Here is a 21632-nt window from a genome sequence, read left to right as displayed (position 1 = left end):
GCCCTCCTCTGGACCCGTTCCAACAGTTCCATGTCCTTCTTGTGCTGAGGGCTCCAGAGCTGGACGCAGTACTCCAGGTGAGGTCTCACCAGAGCTGAGTAGAGGGGCAGAATCACCTCCCTCGCCCTGCTGGCCACGCTTCTCCTGATGCAGCCCAGAGTATGGTTGGCCTTCTGGGCTGCCAGCAATACACTTCTCCCATCACAAATCTCCTTGAACTAGGCAGTCAGCGACAGGCACTGGGTGGTGGGCATGCTAAGGCAAGATTTTCTTCCATGGCTTTCTTGCAAATACATACTTTTAAAAAATTGGTGCTGAGATCAGGGTTAAGGCATTGGACTGCTCTGTGCTCAAAGCACTAAGATAATGGTGCTAATAACAAGATGAGATTTAAATATAAATTTGAAAATCATACACTTGGGTTGTTTAAGCATCCATCCAAGGTATGTGTACTGTATGGATGCTGTATTTATAAACCTTTATTTAAGATATGTTATATTTATCAACTGTACCTTTATTCTAAAAATAATGAACATTATACTAGGGAAGTTTTCTAGGTGCTGCAAAACTAATAAGGCTTATTTTAAATTATTTTATAATAATGGCACCTTATTTTAAATGATCGTATAGTGGAACCTGCACTCACTCCACATGAAATGGTACAAAACCAATAAATCTATACTACAGTATGAAGAGTGCCATTTTGCATTTTAAACCGATCTTTTCCAACACAAACCATCTACCTCAATTCATTCTTTAGCAAACTGTCAGACCTTCCTACACACCTACTGGTAGGGTTATTTTTGGATCATCCTGGAAGCAAATCACAGCTATCTCAGTGGGTGTACTGGCCTCTAACAAAATGTCACGGTGGCAGACTTGCACTACTGATTGGAGAAAAACATATTGTACTGCAGCGAACAAAAAGAGAATCCTCTAAGAATGATTATTTGAACATTCTTCACTGCTTCTCAGCTGAAGCATCTTGTATATTCTATAAAATCTCTAACATTTCAACAATTGTGTTCACAACATGAATACCTTCAACTAACAAAGACAATCTTCAGGCTATATTAGGGGGTAGAGAAAATAATGACGCCAACTATAAGTTATAGTTCTCTGCTTTTAGCAGGGGGAAAGGATGAATTAATTCTTACAGGACAGGCACTGTAATAAGGTTTTTTCTCTTTTTCAGTTTATTCTATACTTCACAGACTTCCTTTTTGGGGGTTGTTATTCTTCAATGTCAGCATCTGTCTGAAAATGAGTATTTTTAGACTTTTGTGCTTGGGAGAGGTTTTTTTTTCAACATAGGAGTTAATGGCTGAATTCTGATATAACATGGCAAAAGCTGGGCTGCATTTTAAGAGGCTGTTAAAGAAAAAAGTCTTACTTTCTACACGGACAGTATTTTTTTGTGGGAAGATATCCTCTTAGTTTTACAGAGCAGATAAACCTGAAGAGCTTTTTTACCGAAGCATGAATAGCTAGTTCAGCTGTGTGAATAAATAATAGTTTAGAGAATCAAATAATCATGAAAATGTCACAAAAAATCAATGTTCCTAAGTCTGAAACTGAATTAGCTTCTGGTTTAGCAATTCTATCCCCATACAGCTCAGAAGTTATATTGTGTATGTTTATGCAGATAAATTTGGATGTATAATTAGATGTTTCATCTCTTCATTTGCACACAGAAGGGATTTCCTACTGGCTACTGAAAAAAACATTTATGTATGAATTTTAAGAAACAAAATTGAAGCAAGCTCACAGAGGCTGTGGAATCTCCATCCTTGGGAGATATTTAAACCTTGACTGGACACGGCCTTCACCAAACTGCTCTGAGTGGTCCTGCTGTGAGCAGGAACCTGGAATAGACCTTGGGAAGTGTCTACCAACCTATGTGATTCTGTGACTCTAATGTTTTGGCATTAAACAATAAAAATCCGTGCAGTGATGGAGAAGGGCAAGATGACAAAGTAAGCTGCTGTCCAAAACCCAACTTCCATATTCTTCCTGTGAGTACAAAATATTTTTCTGCTGTTGCTTAACATCAGTTTGCAAAAAGATCAGGAGCTTCATAGCTCCTGAGATCAGGACTTTTTTACAGTGCTTTATCAACCCCATGCCACCCAGGAGAGTCAGAATAAACACTGTTATCCTTGGGAAAATTAGGGTAGCGGGTCAACTGAGGAAAATTAAAAGTCAGACAGTGTTAGAGGCAGATACTCTGATCCTGAGCTTGTATGTCCCTCCTCCACATCCACCTCCAGGCCTTCCCACCACCCACATAAATCTCTGGAGGCTCTGGAATAGCAGCCTCCCTGCGAGCTCTTTGCTAGTCAACCCATTTGCAGGATGGGTCAAGGACAGTCTCTGGAGGAGAGCACAACATTCCTGACACTCAGATGAGACTCATCCTGCCTAAACTGAGAAATTTACAGTGTTGATACCTACACCTGAGGTAGTGCCTCCAAAATCCCTTCCCAGTTAATGGCCCAGCCAAAAGGGAGTTGAGACAAACTGGCTCAGACAACCTGGAGTCAGGTAAAAGCTACCCCAGCCCAAATCTGTATGTTATGAAATACTAAAGGTACCTGCCTTTAAAACAGGAAAGTATTCTAAGTGAGTGAAACGAAAAGAAAGTGAAGAATTAATTAACTAAATAGAGGTGATTAAAGTAAATAAAGGAAACAATTATCATATCAAAATAAAAGACAAGAAAGATGATTAAATGAGTCTTCAAAAGACCTGTGAGAAATTCATGAAAGGCATAATATGCATTTACCTGGTTTTTATTCTTTCATGATTTCATTTTCATTTTTATTCACTACCATCTGATAATTGCAAGAAACAGTTACTTTAACCATGGGCAATTTAAACCATTTTAATTTTTTTCCAGGGCCAAGAGACAAAAGAACCTATTTATTGCCTGAGGGGATTTTTACTAAAATGAAAGCTTAATCTTTCATGTTTTTTTAAGCAAAGGCTTTTAAAAAATCATTTCTAACAATGCTGTAGGGAGAGACTTCCATGGGTATGCAAAATTGAAATTATAAATTTACAGTTATGAAAAAATTAATAGTTTGGGGGATTGCATTGTCTCTGTTCTTTCTGAATGAATACTGTTTCAAGCTTAAGAGAAAGTATTTAGCACATGGAGAATGAGTGTCCTTAGACTCTCTTGCGGTCAAAGCTATTTAGTAAGAACGTACGAGAGAAAGATCATTGGAGTTTAATTTGTTTGGAAATATATGACTGTATGAACCTTGAAGAAGGAGTTTCATACAGATTCAACAGTCACTATTAGATGCCCAATATTTTTCTCCTCTTTTTGAATATATTGCAATTAGAAGCCAGCAACAAGACTTGACATCCTCAAATATCAGATGCCCTGTTGGTTCCTCACTTCCTGGCCTGTTTTTCTGTGCTGCCAATGCACTGAAGTTGGTCTTGACCATCATCCCTCCAAAATAGTTTGATGCACTGAAGATTGCTAAATCTTACCTATGTAAAATTAAACTGCAAGATGAATTTTAACTGAAGTAACCACCTTTTGAGGCTCTTATGACACGTGACTACAAAGGACAGAACAAGAGCTCTTGGGCAAAGGTTGATTCAGAAGAGATCTTCAGGAGAGATCTAGCTATATCTGGGTAGAAACATGGATATGATTTATGTGGCTGCTGTGGTTTAAGGCATATTAGAAGTACATGCTCATGCCCATCCCCGTTGCATGCAGTATTTTAGCTTTAACAGCATCAAGAAAAGGATTAAATTTAAACATGTACCTTTGCACTCTCCTAAATTTGGGCAGTTTTCTGAACTGAGAAATATTAATTTAATGCATTATCTGGAGAGACGCAAACGTTCTTCCTGGGCTTAGTGCAGGCTTTGAAATCAGACAAAATAATTTACACTTATGAAACACAACAAACTGAAGTGTTCTATTAAAAGAAAACTAGACCAAAAAAATACCCTCAAGGCCTCCAAATATGCACACATTGAAAGGCAGATTTAAATGTTTTCTGGCAATGTATTTCAAGTTTTAATGGAAATACTTTGAGCTACTATGAAAAGCTTTATCGAACTAAATTCATTCTCCATAGAGCAGAGAAGAATCATTGAAGATATTATTCAGGTTTACAAAATATTTAATAGGGTGGAGAATGTGGAACCAGATAAGAAAGGTTAAACTGAAGGACATTTTAACAAGGCTTGATTTTAGGGTGGTTGTGCAACATAAATAGGTCAATGGACCTATTAGATATAGACTTTGACACGTATTAGAAGTCTAATATTAGAAGCACTTGTGTACAGCTACTATCTATAAGAATTTCAAAAGCAATTGTCATTCTGAATACACTATTTCAAAGGCTAAAATGTCCTGAATTTTTTGAAAATAACACATCTTCAATGTCTGGAAAAAAATCTTGCTATCTGCTCTACAGTATGACTCTGAGCAACACTAAGCTCTAGTTGTCCCAAAGAAGTATCTGCCCAGCGCAGCTGAAGCACCTTTCTAACCACATGCCTCTGCAGACTTGGACATCAGATGAAACCACCTTCCAGGTACTCAAGGAGCCTTGAGACCAGGTTAAAAGAGGGAACAGCAAGTCAGCCAGGCTGGATAAAAAGATTGTGTTGGAGAGGGAGAGAGGAAAATGTGGACCTTAAGGATGAACCTGAGTCCTGTGCTAACATGGGGGTACTGGTTGACAGCCGGCTAAATATGAGTCAGCAGTGTGCCCAGGTGGCCAAGAAGGCCAATGGCATCCTGGCTTGTATCAGGAATAGTGTGGCCAGCAGGAGTAGGGAAGTGATCGTGCCCCTGTACTTGGCACTGGTGAGGCCGCACCTCGAATGCTGTGTTCAGTTGTGGGCCCCTCACTACAGGAAAGACGTTGCGTTGCTGGAACATGTCCAGAGGAGAGCAACAAAGCTGGTGAGGGGTCTGGAGCCCAAGGCTGATGGGGAGCGGCTGAGGGAACTGGGGGTCTTCAGCCTGGAGAAGAGGAGGCTGAGGGGAGACCTGATCGCCCTCTACAACTGCCTGACAGGAGAGGGGAGCCAAGTGGGAGCTGGTCTCTTCTCCCTGGTAACGGGCAATAGGATGAGAGGAAATGGCCTCAAGTTGCGCCAGAGCAGGTTTACACTGGACATTAGGAAAAATTTTTTCACTGAAAGGGTTGTTAAGCATTGGAACGGGCTGCCCAGGGAAGTGGTGGAGTCCCCATCCCTGGAGGTATTTAAAAGCTGGGCAGATGAGGTGCTTAGGGACATGGTTTAGTGGTGGGATGGCAGTGTTAGGTTAACAGTTGGACTTGATGATCTTAAAGGTCTTTTCCAACCTAAATGATTCTATGATTCTTTGGCAGGACAAAGAGCATGACAGAAACATGCTGCTGCCTGAGGTTCTGGTGCCACGTTGCTGCAGAGCAGCAATGATAAGGGAAGTTCACTTCCAGCCCCTCTGCACTGCAGTGCAGTATGCTGGGTGGCCCTGAGAAGTCTTGTCAGTACGGCTCAAGAAATGCTGAGCATGCTTTGGGAGGACAGGCGACTCAGACATTTAACAGCTAAACTGCAGAGATATTACAGAGCGTGCATGAAATGCAACATTTCCTCTCCTATAAATGGGTGACATTTAGACAGGAGTAGCACAGACACTGACAGTGAGACTAGGCTTTTGCAAAGTGCTAAACCCCAGCTCCAGAGGGGAGAGATTGCTCAGGTTTAAAAACAAATAATATATCAGCAAACCAAAATTATTTTCACCCAATCTGCTTCTCAGCGATGTTGTGAATGAATATTATTTTTAGGGCGAGATGAAGCTCACATCAGAAACAGGAAAATGCTGCACAAACTTAGTATTAGCCAAGCTGCCTTCCATTTAACCTCTCCCCCAGACTAACAATAAAACTGTAATATACTGGGAAGCGTTGGCCAGCTTTAACACCCGGCACCACGCTCGGTCCCAATTCTATTGTGCAACGAGGACTGTTTTCCTTACTGATGAGCTCAAACCGTCTGCCATGAATTACTTTTTCATGGGGAATAAATACACACTTAAACAAGATTAAACACAAATGTTCTTTAGCGGTGTCTAAAATAATATGAATGTTTTTTAGAACAGCAATAAACACACTTCATGATGCAAATAATTACACCCTGCAGCCTTTATGTAAAGACAAGTGGCCAGATTCTTGACTCAGCTACATCACTGTAAATCCAGAGTAACTACACTGAATCAACATCTCTCTCCAATGGATTCTGGAGATGCTGAAGTGTTACTGAACTCTGGATTTGCCCTGATTTGCCTCCATGGTTTTGCAGACATGGGACACGCACAGATGAAAGTACATGGTGGTCATGGAAGCACCACCACTTCTTATCCTGTCCCTTACTCCCGCATAAATTTCTCTTCTGCTTAGCATAATGAAGTCAGAATCTGGCTGTGTATTCCTTGGGCATCTGATATCACTCCTGTAACCGTACTCTCAGTTAGGACCAGAAGAAAGCTCAGCTTGAGGCTACAGCAAGGAAAAGAGAAGGAACAAAAAGAGAGAAAGACTTCACAGAAATTCAAGATGGGTGAAGGCAACATGTGCATGATGTGCTGGGATTCAAAGATCTGTCTCAGGAATTAAGAAGAACCACCTTGGCTGATCTTTCTGTAGGATGGGAAGGATTGGCTTGTGTTTTGAATTCTTTCTGAAAAGTATGATTTCGCTTAAGTTTCCCATGCAATTGTAATTGTCCTGTAGAGTTGTGTAAGATGGGTCCATTAGGCTTTAATGGCCCCTGAAATGAGTCTGGAAAGGTGAACATGCCCACACTGGACCACTTGAAAAATTAGTTATTTGCTTAAATATAACAGCAACAAAAATGTATTCAGCTATTAAAAGGGTCTCTGGAAATTATATGAGCACGGAACTGAGATACAACATGGAATCACTGTCTTAACTATCATCTTCCCGTTTCTTCTCATTTTTGTATTTTGAAAGCAATCACACTGCTCTTACCGGGACTTGTGAGGGCTCCCAGAGCACCAGTCGTTGTGGAGAGAGGATTTGCATTGGTGGTGGTAGCTGAGGTTTGGGCGGCGGCTGCTGCGGCTGCTAAAGTTGCCAAATTCTGTAATTGTAAAGCGTTCATGCCTGCATGAAGAAGCAATAGGGTTAATTAAAACATGTAATTAAAAAATAAAAAAAAAAGCTATTTTCCATGGACATGGAGCTTTGGATGTACCTTGCCAAGAGATTCAATTCTTCTTTTCATTCCCAAGATATCTATAATCTAGGAACCACTCCTTAGAGTCCCTGAATAGCATCTCTCACCTCTTTACCTTGGAGTTGAGAGAATACAGCAAAGGCACCTGCCTATAGTTCAGGAAAATTAAATCTGGTTTGTGCCACTTCTCTAGGGGAAGTGTAGAATTAAAAGTCATTTAAACTCTGTGTGAAGCCCAGGCGCAACACTATTTCCTGACACAACAGGAGGTGTAAAGAAGATAACTAATGTTTAAAACATGTTTAGGACAGGGTCATACAATTGTGATGAATCAGTTTGTTTCCCATGTCTCCTCTGAATGTATCTACTAAGGCTATAATGTTCAGTACGCAGTAATTGTGCTGATTTTCCTTTTGATGGTTCATTTCTAAAACCACATTGAACTAAGAACATCAAATTAGTACCAGTGTGATCACAAAGCCATCACTGAGGTAGGCCATAAGCTCTGGACTGTGATATCAAGTCTACTCATCAAGTCACCTGTCACTTCATTGTTTTAGAAGATGTGGGGGAGATAAACCCGCATTTCAATGAGGACCTTCAAGAAATGTATGCATTTAAAAAAGTGAAGGCTTTAATTTAGGTGTCAAGTAAAAAAGGACAAACAATATACAGAATTTATGTGAAATGGAAAAAAAAGATGATTAAGGAACAGCAAATGGCATTCATTTGACTTGAATCAGAGGGACAGAAGTCTGCTTCTCTAGAGGCCTTCAAAAGCACCTACCTTTTACCTTGGACTACACAAAGTACTTGGGCACTTACTCTAAGGTGAACTGCTTCAGTAAGAGACTAAAATGCAGGTACAAGTTAGGTGCTAGCAACCTACCTTTTACCTTGGACTACACAAAGTACTTACTCTAAGGCGAACTGCTTCAGTAAGAGACTAAAATGTAGGTACAAGTTAGGTGCTAGCGTTAACCAGACTGGCTCTTTCTCAGGATCCTCTGAATAAGATACACTGTCCACAGGGGGAGCAATGGTCAAACTGGGCATCTACATACAGACGTGAGAGAGATTGTTTGGATGGCAATGAGAGTTCATCCTTTTCGGTTTGGATGAATGAGGAAGGTCTGTGCATGCTGCTTGAGCCCTCAATAGAACTGACAAAGTGCACAACCCCCCCCTCCAAAAAATACTAAACCAGTTTCATAATGATCTTGTAGTCCTGATAATATAAGTACACACAAAATGTTAGGTGGTAGGAAGAGCAATACCTTTTTTAGACCAAGTGATAGAACTGGGAAGACTGTATGAGTTTTGGGGAACACCCAAAGAAGAGCTTGAGTGCCTGAAAACCTGTCCAATTTTTCTGAACGTTAGTTTGTCTAACAAGAGATGTTACTTCCTCAAACGAAGGGAACTTAATAACAACTTGGAGAAGATGAAAAAAAAGAGGTTAAACACAATGCTTTGCAAGTATGTTTGAGAAGAAAAAAATTGCAATGAAGGAGAGGTATTTTCTAGGAATTGAGAACTCTTGCAATAATTGAGTGATATTACTTTCAAATGCATATATTGCAGATGCAGGTTGGTAAAATCAACAAGCCCCATAAAGAGGTATTCTCACTGTCCTAGCATTAGGAACTCTGAGGTGAGCCTCATCTATTTGAGAATAAATCCCCAAATTTAAATACGGCATGTTCCAACAGGCAGGTCAGGTCTCAGGTGAGCACCTAGCATGCATGGCTGAGGTTCTAATTTCTGTGGTGAACCTGCTTTAGCAGGAGGGTTGGACTAGATGATCTCCCAAGGTCCCTTCCAACTCTTGCCATTCTGTGATTCTGTGAAATGCCCAAAGTCAACTATTGCAGTCTGGAATCTGCACAACACACTTGGAAGAATTACCTGACCAAAAAACCTCTTTCAGATTTCTTTTGGAGGCTAATGACCATCTTAAAAAACAAGACTTTTCTCAAACCCTACCAACCCAAACTATTTTGCAAGGTGCAATAAAGGTGCCCTAGTCACAAGTCGTTATTAACCTAGACAATTAGTTGTAACTACTAAATAAAGTGATCACAGGTCATTGTTGCAATTTGGTCAGTCTTCTAAACCAGCTCTCACAAAGTTTAAGTGCCTAAAATACAAAGATAACTCTGAAATGGCAAAACTGTACCTTAATTACATGGTCATTTTATAAATTCTAAAGAATTAGACATTGAATACCCAAATGAATAGAATAAAACTGCTTAAAACATCTAAAATCGTGAACAAAGTCATCTTCTAAAGCAGGAAAAGTTGACAGAATATTTAAAAAACCTTTTATTTTTACTGTCAATCTAAAATTAACTTCTGGAAGCAGCATCACATTAACAAATAAATTTCTGAAACCAGAGATGGTAAGGAAATTCATAGCAATTTTCAAATATCATCTCTGGTTTAACTTGAGAACTTGTCAGTCAAAAAGTACAATTCAGATAGGATATTTTGCTAGCATAATTTTAATTTATTTCCTTTTAATTACTTAGTTGACCTACTTGCCTGCCTTGGGTGTAATTTTTTTTTTTTTCATGAAAAAATCCTCTTTCTTTGATAGTAAGATTCTGCACATTAGTTCAAACAGGATTTTAGGGATGGAGAAGACAAGCTGGGGTCCAGCTTTTTGCAAACAATGCAGAGAGTGGTTCTCAAAATGAGATATGGAATCCATTTTCATCCTGGATTGATATGTGGTCCTCAAATATCATCTACCTTCCTCTTTCATAAGAAGTATAAATAAGTCAGCAAAGAATGTCCAGCAAATATTGCTGGTCTTCACTAAGGCCAAATTTCATGCCAGTCTGTAACGGAGATTTGGTAAAGCAGTGGGTTGCTCTCCATCATGGCAGCATGGTTTTCTATCACCCGCTGGTTAGTTATTCATCAGAAGGATCACTCATAATCAGCTTATATCTCTTCTGTGGGGAGGTTTCCACTTTGGACTTTTAAACAGCACACATGGCAAGATTAAATAATAGCGAACCAGTACAGAGGAGAAACTGCAAAACAGGTTCACCTAGATGAAATCCCACATGCTTCTGGAAAATGCACGGACTTTTTTCCAAACTTCAGTTTAGAAGCAAATGGATTTTGAAGCATTTTAATACTGCTTTTTCTGTTGCATTTTATATGCATGGCTTTGTCCATGCATGTGAGGCTGCAGAAGGCCATGAGCGTAGAGGGCTGTGAAGCTGGAAGGCAGCATATGCGCACTGTATGGCACTCAAGAAAAAGTACAGCAGGCAAGACAAGGTCAACAGGCTGCGGAACAAACAACTGCTCTCTCTGGGCTTGCGAACCACCGTCGCGCCTGTGTGGATGCAAAACAAACACCAGCATTGCCTCATCCCACAAAACATTTTTTTTATAGTGGGACATTTCCTGTGGAAGCACAAGAGGAACCCATCAACTTGACGAAAGAGTTTCAATGCCAAAAAAAAGATTAAGAAACAAGAGCTAGGCAGTGACGAAGTCGTCTCCCCACCCAGTCTGTTTTACTGTAGAGGTGACTAAAAGACACTGGCCACGAACCAGCTCTGCAGATGTTATAGGGTGTCAGCTTCGGTGCCTTCAGGAAAAAAAGATGGCCTGCTGTTGTCACACATGTGTAAGAGAAGGACAGTAAAGAGCCCCGCTGGACTGAGCACCTGAACGTGGCTGCCAGCAAGGACTCAGGGCACACCCTGTCATCCAGCGTGCTCTAGAGCTGATTGTGTCAACAGGTTTATCGCTTAATGTGAGTCCTCTTTAGGATCCTCTGTCTGCTCAAACATATCAAAACCAAGTCCTGTCATCACCGTTTCACATTCCCCAGGCATTTTACCATCTCTGCTCCCTCTTTATTGGTTTCTTCCATCAACTTGTCAAGCGCATCAGCATCCCACTTGCTAGGACACACTTGGAGGAGGGAAACCAAATGCTCTCAAGTCCAGGACCCAAAACCTATTTTGCTTTCAAATGGGGATTTTTGGTTCAGTTGAACTTCAGCCAAGACATAGTTCTGTGGGACTAATCTGCTTTCTCATGCTCTCCCCTTTCACACACCGTCTTCACACATTTCACGTCCTACAGCTTTTTCAAAACAGTCCCAAATCCCGCAACAGAGCTGGACCGCAAATTAGTAGATCGTTTTTATTTGAAAGTGCTGCTCACTCAGCAAATGCACCTCTCTGAAGAAATGCAAATTGCTTAACGCTGAAGAACAGCCTCATAGGCAGAGCTGCACATGAAAAATGAAAATCCCCCTGTAGGGGAAAAAAAAAACCTTCTGGGTAAGGAATAACTCTTGATCTTCATGATGGAGACAATGTTGGGAATTAAAGGGAAATTATTAAAAAAAAACCAGAATCACAATAGAGTTTGATTCCATTTTTAATAACATGCATTTACCAATGTACTATCAGCTTGGCAAATATTCAAGATTGCAAGGAAATCCAACTTTCACTTTGTTATTTGGCAGATTAAAAAAACAATTAAATTATGTACAAAACAGATGCACAGTATGCCTTGCTTGAAACTTAAGATTTAAAAAAAAATATTTATAAGGATAGGGGCATGAAAATTTAATTTAATGTTCACCTTAGGTAATTTTGTGTCTTATTGTTCACAGCAATTACCATAAATCTACATATCAATAAGCGAGAACAGATGTCAGTTGTTACAAGTGCTTGCCAATCAGGCCTGTTAAAAAGTGACAGATGGATGGTGATAGAACATTCTCATAAGGCCTATTAGCACATTCGCAGGAAATTTTTGTAGTGCTGCACAGCCACAGATGCAGTTCTGTGAAAACACGGGGAAATCTGAGCGCACGAGATTTACATTTTACAACTTCTTGTGCTGCCTCCGACGCAAACTTTCATACAATGAAGCAATTTGCCTCATTTCAGTCACCAGAGCTTTTCTCCTCTGATAACTGTAAATTTGGAATTACCGGGTATTTGTAGAGGAGGTAACAGAGTCATGAGCCGTTCCTGAAGACTTCTTAGGCCTCATCAGCTCTTGGGTTTCCAAAACCGTAATAAAATCGTATTAGGAAACAGTTGAGATTTGCTTGCTGAACAAATTCATAATAGTGGAAGGCACTGGCTAGATTTTAGTGACAAAATATGCGTGGAAAATTTCAAAGTCAGTGGTGATTATCAGAGCCAAATATGGATAGCTCATAAGCAGTTCCCCCTAATTTTTTATCCTTCCCAATTATTAGGATTTATTCCTTCTGAATTAAATCCTGACTGCCGCTTAAAAATTGTAGATTAAGGTAAAATGTATCATCTGTAGGCCAAAAAGCAACCATTTGATAATCCTGACATCAGCCATTCTGGATGCTGATGCTAAAAATGGGGGTAAAAGCTTCATGGGCTGTGGCTGAAGGTGCGATGGTATTCCAGCAACATTCTAGGAATGAAAATAGATGGGAGACCTGGGCTCTCCCTCCAGCAAACCACATCCACTCTGCGCTTTACCTTTAGAAAAGCTGCGTATCTGAACAGCGCGTAAGGAACCCTGACCATTTAGTGTTTGATTTAGCAAAGCCCTTAAAGCAACTCCTAAGTCCACATTTGATACTGCCTTGTTTTTTAAGAATATATGCTTAAATCCGACTGAAGGTCAACGTTACTAGCTGACTCACGTAGGATTTCAGCACATTTTCAAGTCATGCACGCTCTAAACGCATTCCTGGCAAGAAACATGCTTTTCTCAATTGAAACTTCCCCAGTCCTAGTGGGAAAGATTCATCTGATCTAACTTTATCTGAATAAAAGTTACTCGCCCAGGCTCTTGCTACAAAGGTGAGAGCAAGCAGATGATTCATCCGATCCTAAAATAGAGAGATTAACCCCAGCCCTTGGTAGGATGTATTGCAGCCTGTGAGTGACTCCCTCTCCATTGACTTCGCAGGGAGGCCGGATGCCTAATTTCCAAACCGCTGAGGTTCAGTGGGTTGAATTCCGTCTATAGAGTGGCCAAGGCAATAAAAAGCCCCTCTCCTTCCTTTCACTGTTTACGGAAAGCCTAGCCAGAGCTCCAGATCTTGTGCCCAGACTTGGCCAAACTTCCACATCATGCACTTTTACCACCTGAATAAGCGCGCCTTGCAAACTGCCGAGCATTGGTTTTCCTCGCAAGGTGCCTCCTGCGAACAGGAGCGACGGCGTGGATTGAGAACAGCCTCACTTGCTTCAAACCCTTCCTCTCCAAAAAATGCTAAATGGAGTTGTTTAATTTATTAGCTTTTTTTTTTTTTTAAAAAAAAAAAGCTAATTGTATGGGTTAAATTAAGCAGGACTTTCAAGGGAAACACTGTTACAAAAGCTCAATGTTTTTAGTCCCTGAGGTCAACATTTTCAAAACTGGTAGTTATCTTTAAGAAACAGCTATCTCCCTTGAGCTGGAAACAGTTTCTCAGTGACCTTTATTTTTAATATGATATCTCTAAAGAGGTCAGAGCAGGAGAAGCCCTCCTTCAGTATGGCTTTGCTGGAAAGAAGCCACCAAAGACTCAGAGGATATAAAGGATCCTTAGGCCAATGCAAAAGTCTAGGGCTTTTGCGCAGATGGTCCTGGCTTCCAACCGGTCCCTCCAGATCCACTGAGCCAATCCAACAATTAGAGGAAAATATTCAGAAAGCAGAACCTCGCAGAGTTTCTCTCACCCATCTGCTCCTACAGACTCTGCAACAGGAGGAAATCTGGCTTGGGTAACAGAAGAATGGTGAAATGGATTGAACAGGGCTCAGAAGGGGCCAGAAGTTCAACCCAAAATGCAACCAAACTGTGAGAGAGTTTGGAAAGGACTGGAAAAAAAACATACATTGGAAACATATAAAAAGTCGCAGCTGTAGAGGGTTTAGGGATCTGAAAGCCAAAGCAAGAAAAGCCAAAAGCATGGTTTCTTCTCCTGCATGACTTAGGAAAGCAAAATACACTGTCTGTTCAATGAAATTAAGACAGTCCCTTTGTGTCTTTTACGAGTAATGTACAAGTTTATGTGTCCTGAGTGGTCACACATATAGAAATATTTCTGTATGAGCGAATATTCCTGCCAAAACTTTTTCATTAATGGACAATAGAAAACCTTCATAGAACATATTTTTTAACATCTCAATTTTCTACAATTGCCCTATGTAATATAAAACTTCCCAATTTATACTGTCTGTATAGTACTTTCCAGGTTCTTCTTATGAGGTGCGGCTGAGGGAACTGGGGTTGTTCAGCCTGGAGAAGAGGAGGCTCAGGGGAGACCTTATTGCCCTCTACAACTGCCTGACAGGAGGGGTAGTGAGGTGGGGGTTGGTGTCTGTTCCCAAATAACAATCAATAAGACAAGAGGAAATGGCCTCAAGTTGCACCAGGGGAAGTTTAGATTGGGTATTAATATTTCTTCACCAGAAGGGTTGTCAAGCATTGGAAAGGGCTGCCCAGGGAAATGGTTGAGTCACCATCCCTGGAGGTATTTAAAAAATGTGGTGCTTAGGGCCATGGTTTAATGGTGGACTTGGCAGCGCTAGGCTAACGGTTGGACTTGATGATCTTAAAGGTCTTTTCCAATCTAAACAATTCTATGATTCTTAAACAGGCAGGTTGGCTTAAATAACTGCTGCTTTTAGGGTCTGATCCTGCGCCAGCCAAATTCAATGCAAACGTTCAAGAGACATCCATCTCCTTTGAACTAAGCCTTCCATGCAATTTGTGTATATTTGAGGGAGGAATCTTTTTTGCTTGAAAGGTTGCTAGTGCTTAATGTAGCTTGCATTGTCTTTTTAAAGTAAGACAATCAAATCACATAATGTAATTCATGTACATTATTAGCCTGCTCCAAAGACAAAGCACAGGCTAGACACTGAGGTTTGAGAGACATGTGAGAGAAAACATTGCCTTTAAATTAGGATTAGCCTGTATCAGAGAAGGGGAGGGAAAGTGAGGAAGGGCTCACTATAAAATATACACTTGATGATGGTATGTGCTTATATGTTTTACAAAGGACAGTGAAGCAGAGTTTGGCAAGGCAGGGTTAGCTCCTGTAATCAAGACCAGGGAATTACTATAATACCAAAGGCAGCATTGCCAACTCTCCCAACTTTATTATCAGTCTCAACATATTACGCTGTTTTTTTCTGCTTGGCTCCGGAAATAAAACAATTTAACAAAAATCTCATTTTTCAATAAAAGTGAGAAAACCTAAACTGGGGAACGAAGTGTGGAACCTTAAAGCTTGGAAAACTAAATGGCAAACTGCTGCTTTTTGTCTCTCAAATGTTAATGTTTCCCAAATCTCAGGCGAGCCAGTTTCATGATTTGCTTGGACTTCATGTGTGGTTTATGAACATAGGGCAAAGGCAATACTGAACATACAGTAGGGCCAGTGGGCTGCTACAGCAAAAACAGAATTCACTTTTGGAGTTGGTGTCCTGTGTGTTTAATGAGTGTATATTAGTGAGTTCCGGAAAAAAAAAAAATCCCTATTTTTCTTTGGATTAGATCCCCAGCTCCAAAACAAACAAACCCCCCAATTCTCTTCAACCAAAAATGCCTAAACCCCCCACTCCTTTCAACAAAACTAAAGAATCCCTGCTTTTGCCACATAAAAACTACTTTAACCAGACTGAGGCATGATATTAGGGAAAGGGAATTTAAAACTTCATACTGAAGATCAGTGTCTTTGCTCTGCTAGCAAATAAAATCGCTTTGATTCAAGAAATAATATTGCTGAGGACTGCATGGCAAATATTTCTTAACACGTGCAGCAGGGAGCGTGCTGTGTCCTTTCTGCTCAGTACAGAGACAACAAGAGCTTTAGCAGTACAAATAAATACTTGCAGATCCAGAGGTCCCTAATTTTGGACAAGAGGGTAGCTGTATTAGAAGTCCTAATTTAGGAAACTGTGGCTTCACTGGGGCTTAAGCACAAAAGAGATGCTAGGGCCCTGACGTGTACGTAAGAGTGAAATTTCAATGGCTCATGTGGCTTTTGATCAGACTTTTAGTGTCTGAATTCAGTGGTAAGCACACACTTCGAAGATAAAAGTTGGACCCCTCAAACTCAAAGTTCAAAGAACTTTCAAGCTGCAGTGATGCATCTTCTCTAGCACCTTACAGAACTGTGTCTAGATTTGATTCCTTACCTTGAAATATTTTATTAATAGACAAGCTATATGCAATATGGAAATACATACTAACTCATTTTTGTAAAAAGAACATATAGAGCTTAAGTTAAAAAAATCTGGGCCTTTACAAACATCTAAGGATGGCTTCAGCAGGTAATGCAGGATCTTGCTACAGACACAGGGTATGTATGTTCTATTCCTTTCGCAAAACATAATAAACAAATCTTTAACACTAGACGCACAGCATAACATAGCACCACATGATTTTGAGGTCATGAACTCTCAGTCCTAATGACGAAATAGCATTTAGCCTTTAGCACTTTCACGTAGAGCCGCAGCTTGGAGAGAAATTTAATATCACTAATCTGACCTTGAACATCAAGGCTTAAGATTTATAAGTTTTGGGGAAAGAAAGGAGTAAACTTCAATCTGTTTTGATAACATGAATATAAGATAAAAAAATACATATTTTCTAGTAGAGGCAGTCAGACATTAAATTATCCTATCCCATAGATGAGAGCATTAGCAATCTAATCTTTAGTCGAGAAGGCATATCCCTCAAGTAACAATGACATGCCACTACGATTTCTTAAGATGATTTTCTACTAGACTCAAGACCACATGATTTTCAGAGAATAAATCACACCCCAGATTGAGAGCCCATCCTGAAATTACTTGACTAAAATTCTTAGTTTCAACACAGCTCTTGGAGACAAAACTGAATCTATACTAACAGCGAGAAACAGGCAACAGAAAACTTCTAAGGTGCACCTAATGCAATGGATATCACATTATTTTTCCTCAGTGTCTCAATTCTTTCATTTTGCAGACCTAACCAAATATGAAAACATTAAACACAATCTCTGAGCTCAAAGCCACTTCCAAAACTGCCAAGTATAAAACTGTTATGTTTTGTTTATCATATTAAGATACATTTTTTGATGAAAAAATGCTAGATTGCAAGTGTAACATAATAGAACCAGCAAGCAATGCCAGCAGGTCTGAGGAAGAGAGAATAATTCAGAGATATTGTCATCTGTAGGCCAATTTATATTGTCAGACAGCAGGTTCACATTAGTCTCTGATGTCACTGCAATAATGGCATAATACAACGATTGAGCAAAGAATACCCGTGGGGTATAGCTATACGGTGCGGTATATCTATACTTGTTAAAGTATTTCAGGATTCATCAAAGCAGAAGCAGAAGAAGCAGAAGACCAGGATTAAAAGAAGAGTGAGAAAATGGTGTTCATAAAGACTTCTGAATATTTTAGCCCTTGTTTTGTGATGATGAAGCAAGCACAATGTTGTATTTCATTGATTCAGTGGGTTCATGATTAAAATAAACTAACGTAGCAATTTAGGGGTTTTGTGCTTGCTTCTTTTTTTCCCCTCTAACAAGAAAAAAAGCTTTTTAACAGTTTCTCGCGGCAGGCATAATGTGCATCTGTGCTCTGATTTACTGCACATGCTGCCTTCTCCAGCATCATGTTAAGTTAGGGTATCAGCATGGTAGGTCACACAGTGGGAGTGACCTTTTGCTAATCACTACACATCACTTACTACTGGCACACAGCTCATTACTAAGAAACCCTCCAACTAGCTGGCTTTCAAATCCGCTCACACTTTGATTTTTTTTTTCCCTTTTCTTTCTTTCTTTTTCCCCCCAGATTAAAGATTATACTTTTACATAAAAGCTTCTGTTGTGTAATTTTGTCAACTAGGGTTCCAAAGTCAAAAAGGCACCCAGTTAATTTTCCATGATTATAAAAGGAGCCTGAAAATTCATACTGAAGGTAGGCCAGTAATCTTGGGTTTCATTAAAAAGGTCAGAACATTTTTACTCACCGCCTATTATTAAAATGTTTGAGGGCTGCCATTAATTTGATTTTTCAGGACACAGAAATCTCACTGGAAATTAGAATGTAATCCTGCTGTTGCTTTACAGACACTTTTCATAGGGTAGGATACGGCTGCGGGGACTAAGAGCTCTCCTGCAATTTACAATTGGTTATTTTGGACAAATGGCAGGTGACTAATGCAAGACAAACTGTTTGCACAACCCGGGAGCACTGGGTTTAATTTCAGTTTCTGAAAGAGGGGAGAAAGTGTTTCTATTGACGTTGAACCGCGAGCTGTCCCCTGCCAATACATCTGCCACATTTAATACACAACACGCCCCCCCACCCCCGACAATGTGATTATTAGAGGTACAGAATTCAATAGCTTAAGAATACAAAACATAGCTGGAGCAAAATGAAATGGTTTTTAACTTACCGGCCATTTGCTGAATGCCGCTGAAGGCACCCAAGTTACTGGAGGAAGTTGCTTGCTGCAGAAGCTGTAAATGAACAACATAACATGGCAATCTATCTGACATTAATGTAACAAATGAAGATAAAACTAAAATAAGCTATCGTTTTGCATTTGGAGTATTTATGCTTTCCTTTACATTTATATAGTCTCTTGCTTCTGTCTATTGTTGGAATGAACATCCCTAGAGTCAATGCTGTAAATCCATATTAATGTCTAATCTCTATTAAGAAACACAGAGACACAAGGGAAACTCAATAACATTGCTGCTTTAAAACAATTAATCAATTTATTCTTTTTAACAACCAGGTGTTAAATCTATTTAAACCAACATAGCGTGACTAATTACAACCCTCTGTAGTCTAGTAGTTACCATAACTCATCTCTGTCAATCACGGTCCGTTCTCCCCCACCCCCTGGAATTCAGATTTTTCTTTATTATCTGTATGAATCAAGCACACCGATACTCATTAGACTGGTATTTGTATATAACAATTTAGCCTACCTCCGTATTAATTAGCCTACCTCAGTACTAATATATATTTTTAATTGCGAGGTAAATTGCTGTTTATAATTATATCACTATACCAAAGCATTGTATGCATACAAATTATGTATTTATGCATACACGGTACATATATATGGACGCATCTATTTGTCTAACTCGGAACCCTCAGGAACTCCCCAAGTTATCCAAAAGCTGCTCAACCAGACCTCTCAACTCCAGAGCCACAAGGGCAGAGGCTCCCTCCCAGCCGTGCTGCAGGGGAGTCTCTCTTGGCCTTCCAGGACCTAAGACGCGTGGCTGTGGATTTCAGATTCCTCCATCAGGGGCAGCAGCTAACGTCTCTTTCTCATCTTACAGACGGACCAAAGAAAATACCATTTTAAATTTATGAGAAACTAATTGCTTTCCCTTGCCATCTTCACTCTCTGTACAAGGTAGTACAAACCACGCATGTTTAGCATTGACAGGACCACGCATTAAAGTGAAAGCCATTTCCAAATGAAAATGTGTAAAATTAGAGGACTGAACCACAACATTCTAGTTTAGAGGCTGCACCATATAGATATGGCCCCTACAGTGTTCAGCTGCCTATCTCCTCCCCTAAGGAAGAACTTAAATTTTATTCTGGCTATAAAAAACAGACTCTAACATTCAAAAGAACAATAAAACTAATAGAATCAAATTTTATTTTGCAGCATGAGTAAACTTGAAATGCTTGCCTTGGACAGCACTGACAAATCTTGAAATGTTTATTCTAATTCAATTCCACGTTACTTATTTTTAGACCATGTGATAAACATACAGAGTTTTTTATGCAGAAAAAGACATGCTACGTATCCTGGAGGACTTAGCAATTTATTGCAGGGGGTTTACTGTAGCTGATTTACCATGGTTCTAAAATAAATACAGTACAATATAGCCACCACCTCTGAAATGAACTTACAGCTAGGTATTGTGGTGTGAGTCCTCCAAGACCTGTGAGGTTTCCCCAAGTGGCAGTATTGAGCTGTTGCATCTGCTGTGCCAACTGCTGCTGTAAACGCCGCTGCTCCTTGTCCTTTTGGGTATCGGCAAACTTCACCACGATTGGCGAAGAGCAGCCCTGTGGTTAGACAGATCGGGAAAGACAGAAGCGTTAAATCCCACCGAGTCACCCTGGCACTGTCCCATAGGGCCACCGGCAACGGCATGACCTGATTGCTCACCCTCTCTTTCTGACTGGCATATGTAGGACCACAAGGACTAAGGTTTTCAGCTTCTTAGGAAAAGAGGCTGAAAAGAGGAGAAATTATTGATTCCCCAGTTCCTTTTATAAAGCACCTTTCCTCAGGCTCTCTTTTCCTTCCAGCTATCAAAACTGCTGCCAGAGACAGCGAAGCGTACCAGTCCTCTTTAATTAAGCTTCACAGCTGATGAGATGGACGTGATGCTTTGTCTGCAGTCTGTTTTCAAGGCATCGCCAAAGGGAGAGGTGTCCAACCTCCCTGCTGCCAGGGACCACACAGCCAACACCGCCCTGCCGCCACGGTCTGGCTGTGTGGTCATGCTTGGTGTAGCTGGCTTGTGTACCCTACGTAAATAGACTGAGTGACCGATTTACTGCAGCACCCATCATCAGCGGGCCACTGGTCCTTTTCGTATCAAGGACCCCAGTCCCAAGTGAGCACAAAGGGAGATGCTGCTAGGCCAATTCACCCACCTGTGGTCCGCTCCCAGGCACGCTTTGTATCAAGCACCTTTGAAATGTGAACAAAGGGCAGGATGCAAACCAAAAGGGACTAGTTCTGGTGATAGCAGCCCATTCCTGATTGCCACTATTTCTTCTACGAGCTTTGTGTTACATGGTATGGGAGGGTTGTAAGACACCTTAGGAAATAGGGAGGCTGTAAGAAAGAACTAGAGATGTGGTCTGCAGCCTACTCCTCACCCATGTCTGAGGGACCCTTGAGAAGAAGTAGGAGGTCATGGACCTGATGGACATTTGAGGTAAGCTGGGTATTTCCCTTGGACTCCAGATTGAGTATTCCTGGGCAAAGTCAGTGAGAGAACAAGACGTGAATATGAAAGATGTCTCTGTTGCTCTCGCCCTATTTTTTTACCCCTGCTAACATATAAAAACATGTTTTCATATTTTAACCTTTCACGTCTTCACTTTTCAAATCAAGGGAGCAAACTATATATTGCAATGATTCAGTTCTTTGAATTAATTCAAGCATTTTATGAGTCATAGAAACTGTCAATCCATTGAGTACTGTTTTCCAACTTCATAGGTTCCAATGAATAACTTCCCTCCACCCGCCATGCTGTGTTATACTAATTTCTTGTCTAACTGAACACAACGGTAGGAGTGAAAGGTGACTCAAGCCCCCAAAACAAAGCAGCACTTTAGCCAAAGTGTATAGTGTGGGATGGGTTATACTTAACCTAACTC

General features: G+C 40.4%; 1 protein-coding gene across 4 annotated transcripts in view; it reads right to left on the bottom strand.

The window, feature by feature from the left end:
- CELF2 (CUGBP Elav-like family member 2) overlaps positions 1 to 21632 on the bottom strand; it is a 206624-nt gene that overhangs the window by 31816 nt on the left and 153176 nt on the right. For all 4 annotated transcript variants that reach the window (XM_035889161.1, XM_035889160.1, XM_035889164.1 and 1 more), the window contains exons 7-9: positions 20145 to 20303; positions 18658 to 18721; positions 7023 to 7157 (exon numbers count right to left, since the gene is read on the bottom strand). In XM_035889161.1, coding sequence (XP_035745054.1) covers positions 7023 to 7157; positions 18658 to 18721; positions 20145 to 20303 — 358 coding nt within the window. The remainder of the gene's footprint in view (positions 1 to 7022; positions 7158 to 18657; positions 18722 to 20144; positions 20304 to 21632) is intronic.

Source organism: Egretta garzetta, unplaced genomic scaffold (assembly GCF_000687185.1).
Source record: "Egretta garzetta isolate BGI_Z169 unplaced genomic scaffold, ASM68718v1 scaffold291, whole genome shotgun sequence".
NCBI lineage: Eukaryota > Metazoa > Chordata > Aves > Pelecaniformes > Ardeidae > Egretta > Egretta garzetta.
The sequence above is the reverse complement of the archived record's forward strand: the minus strand, read 5'-3'. Positions and strand labels throughout refer to the sequence as shown.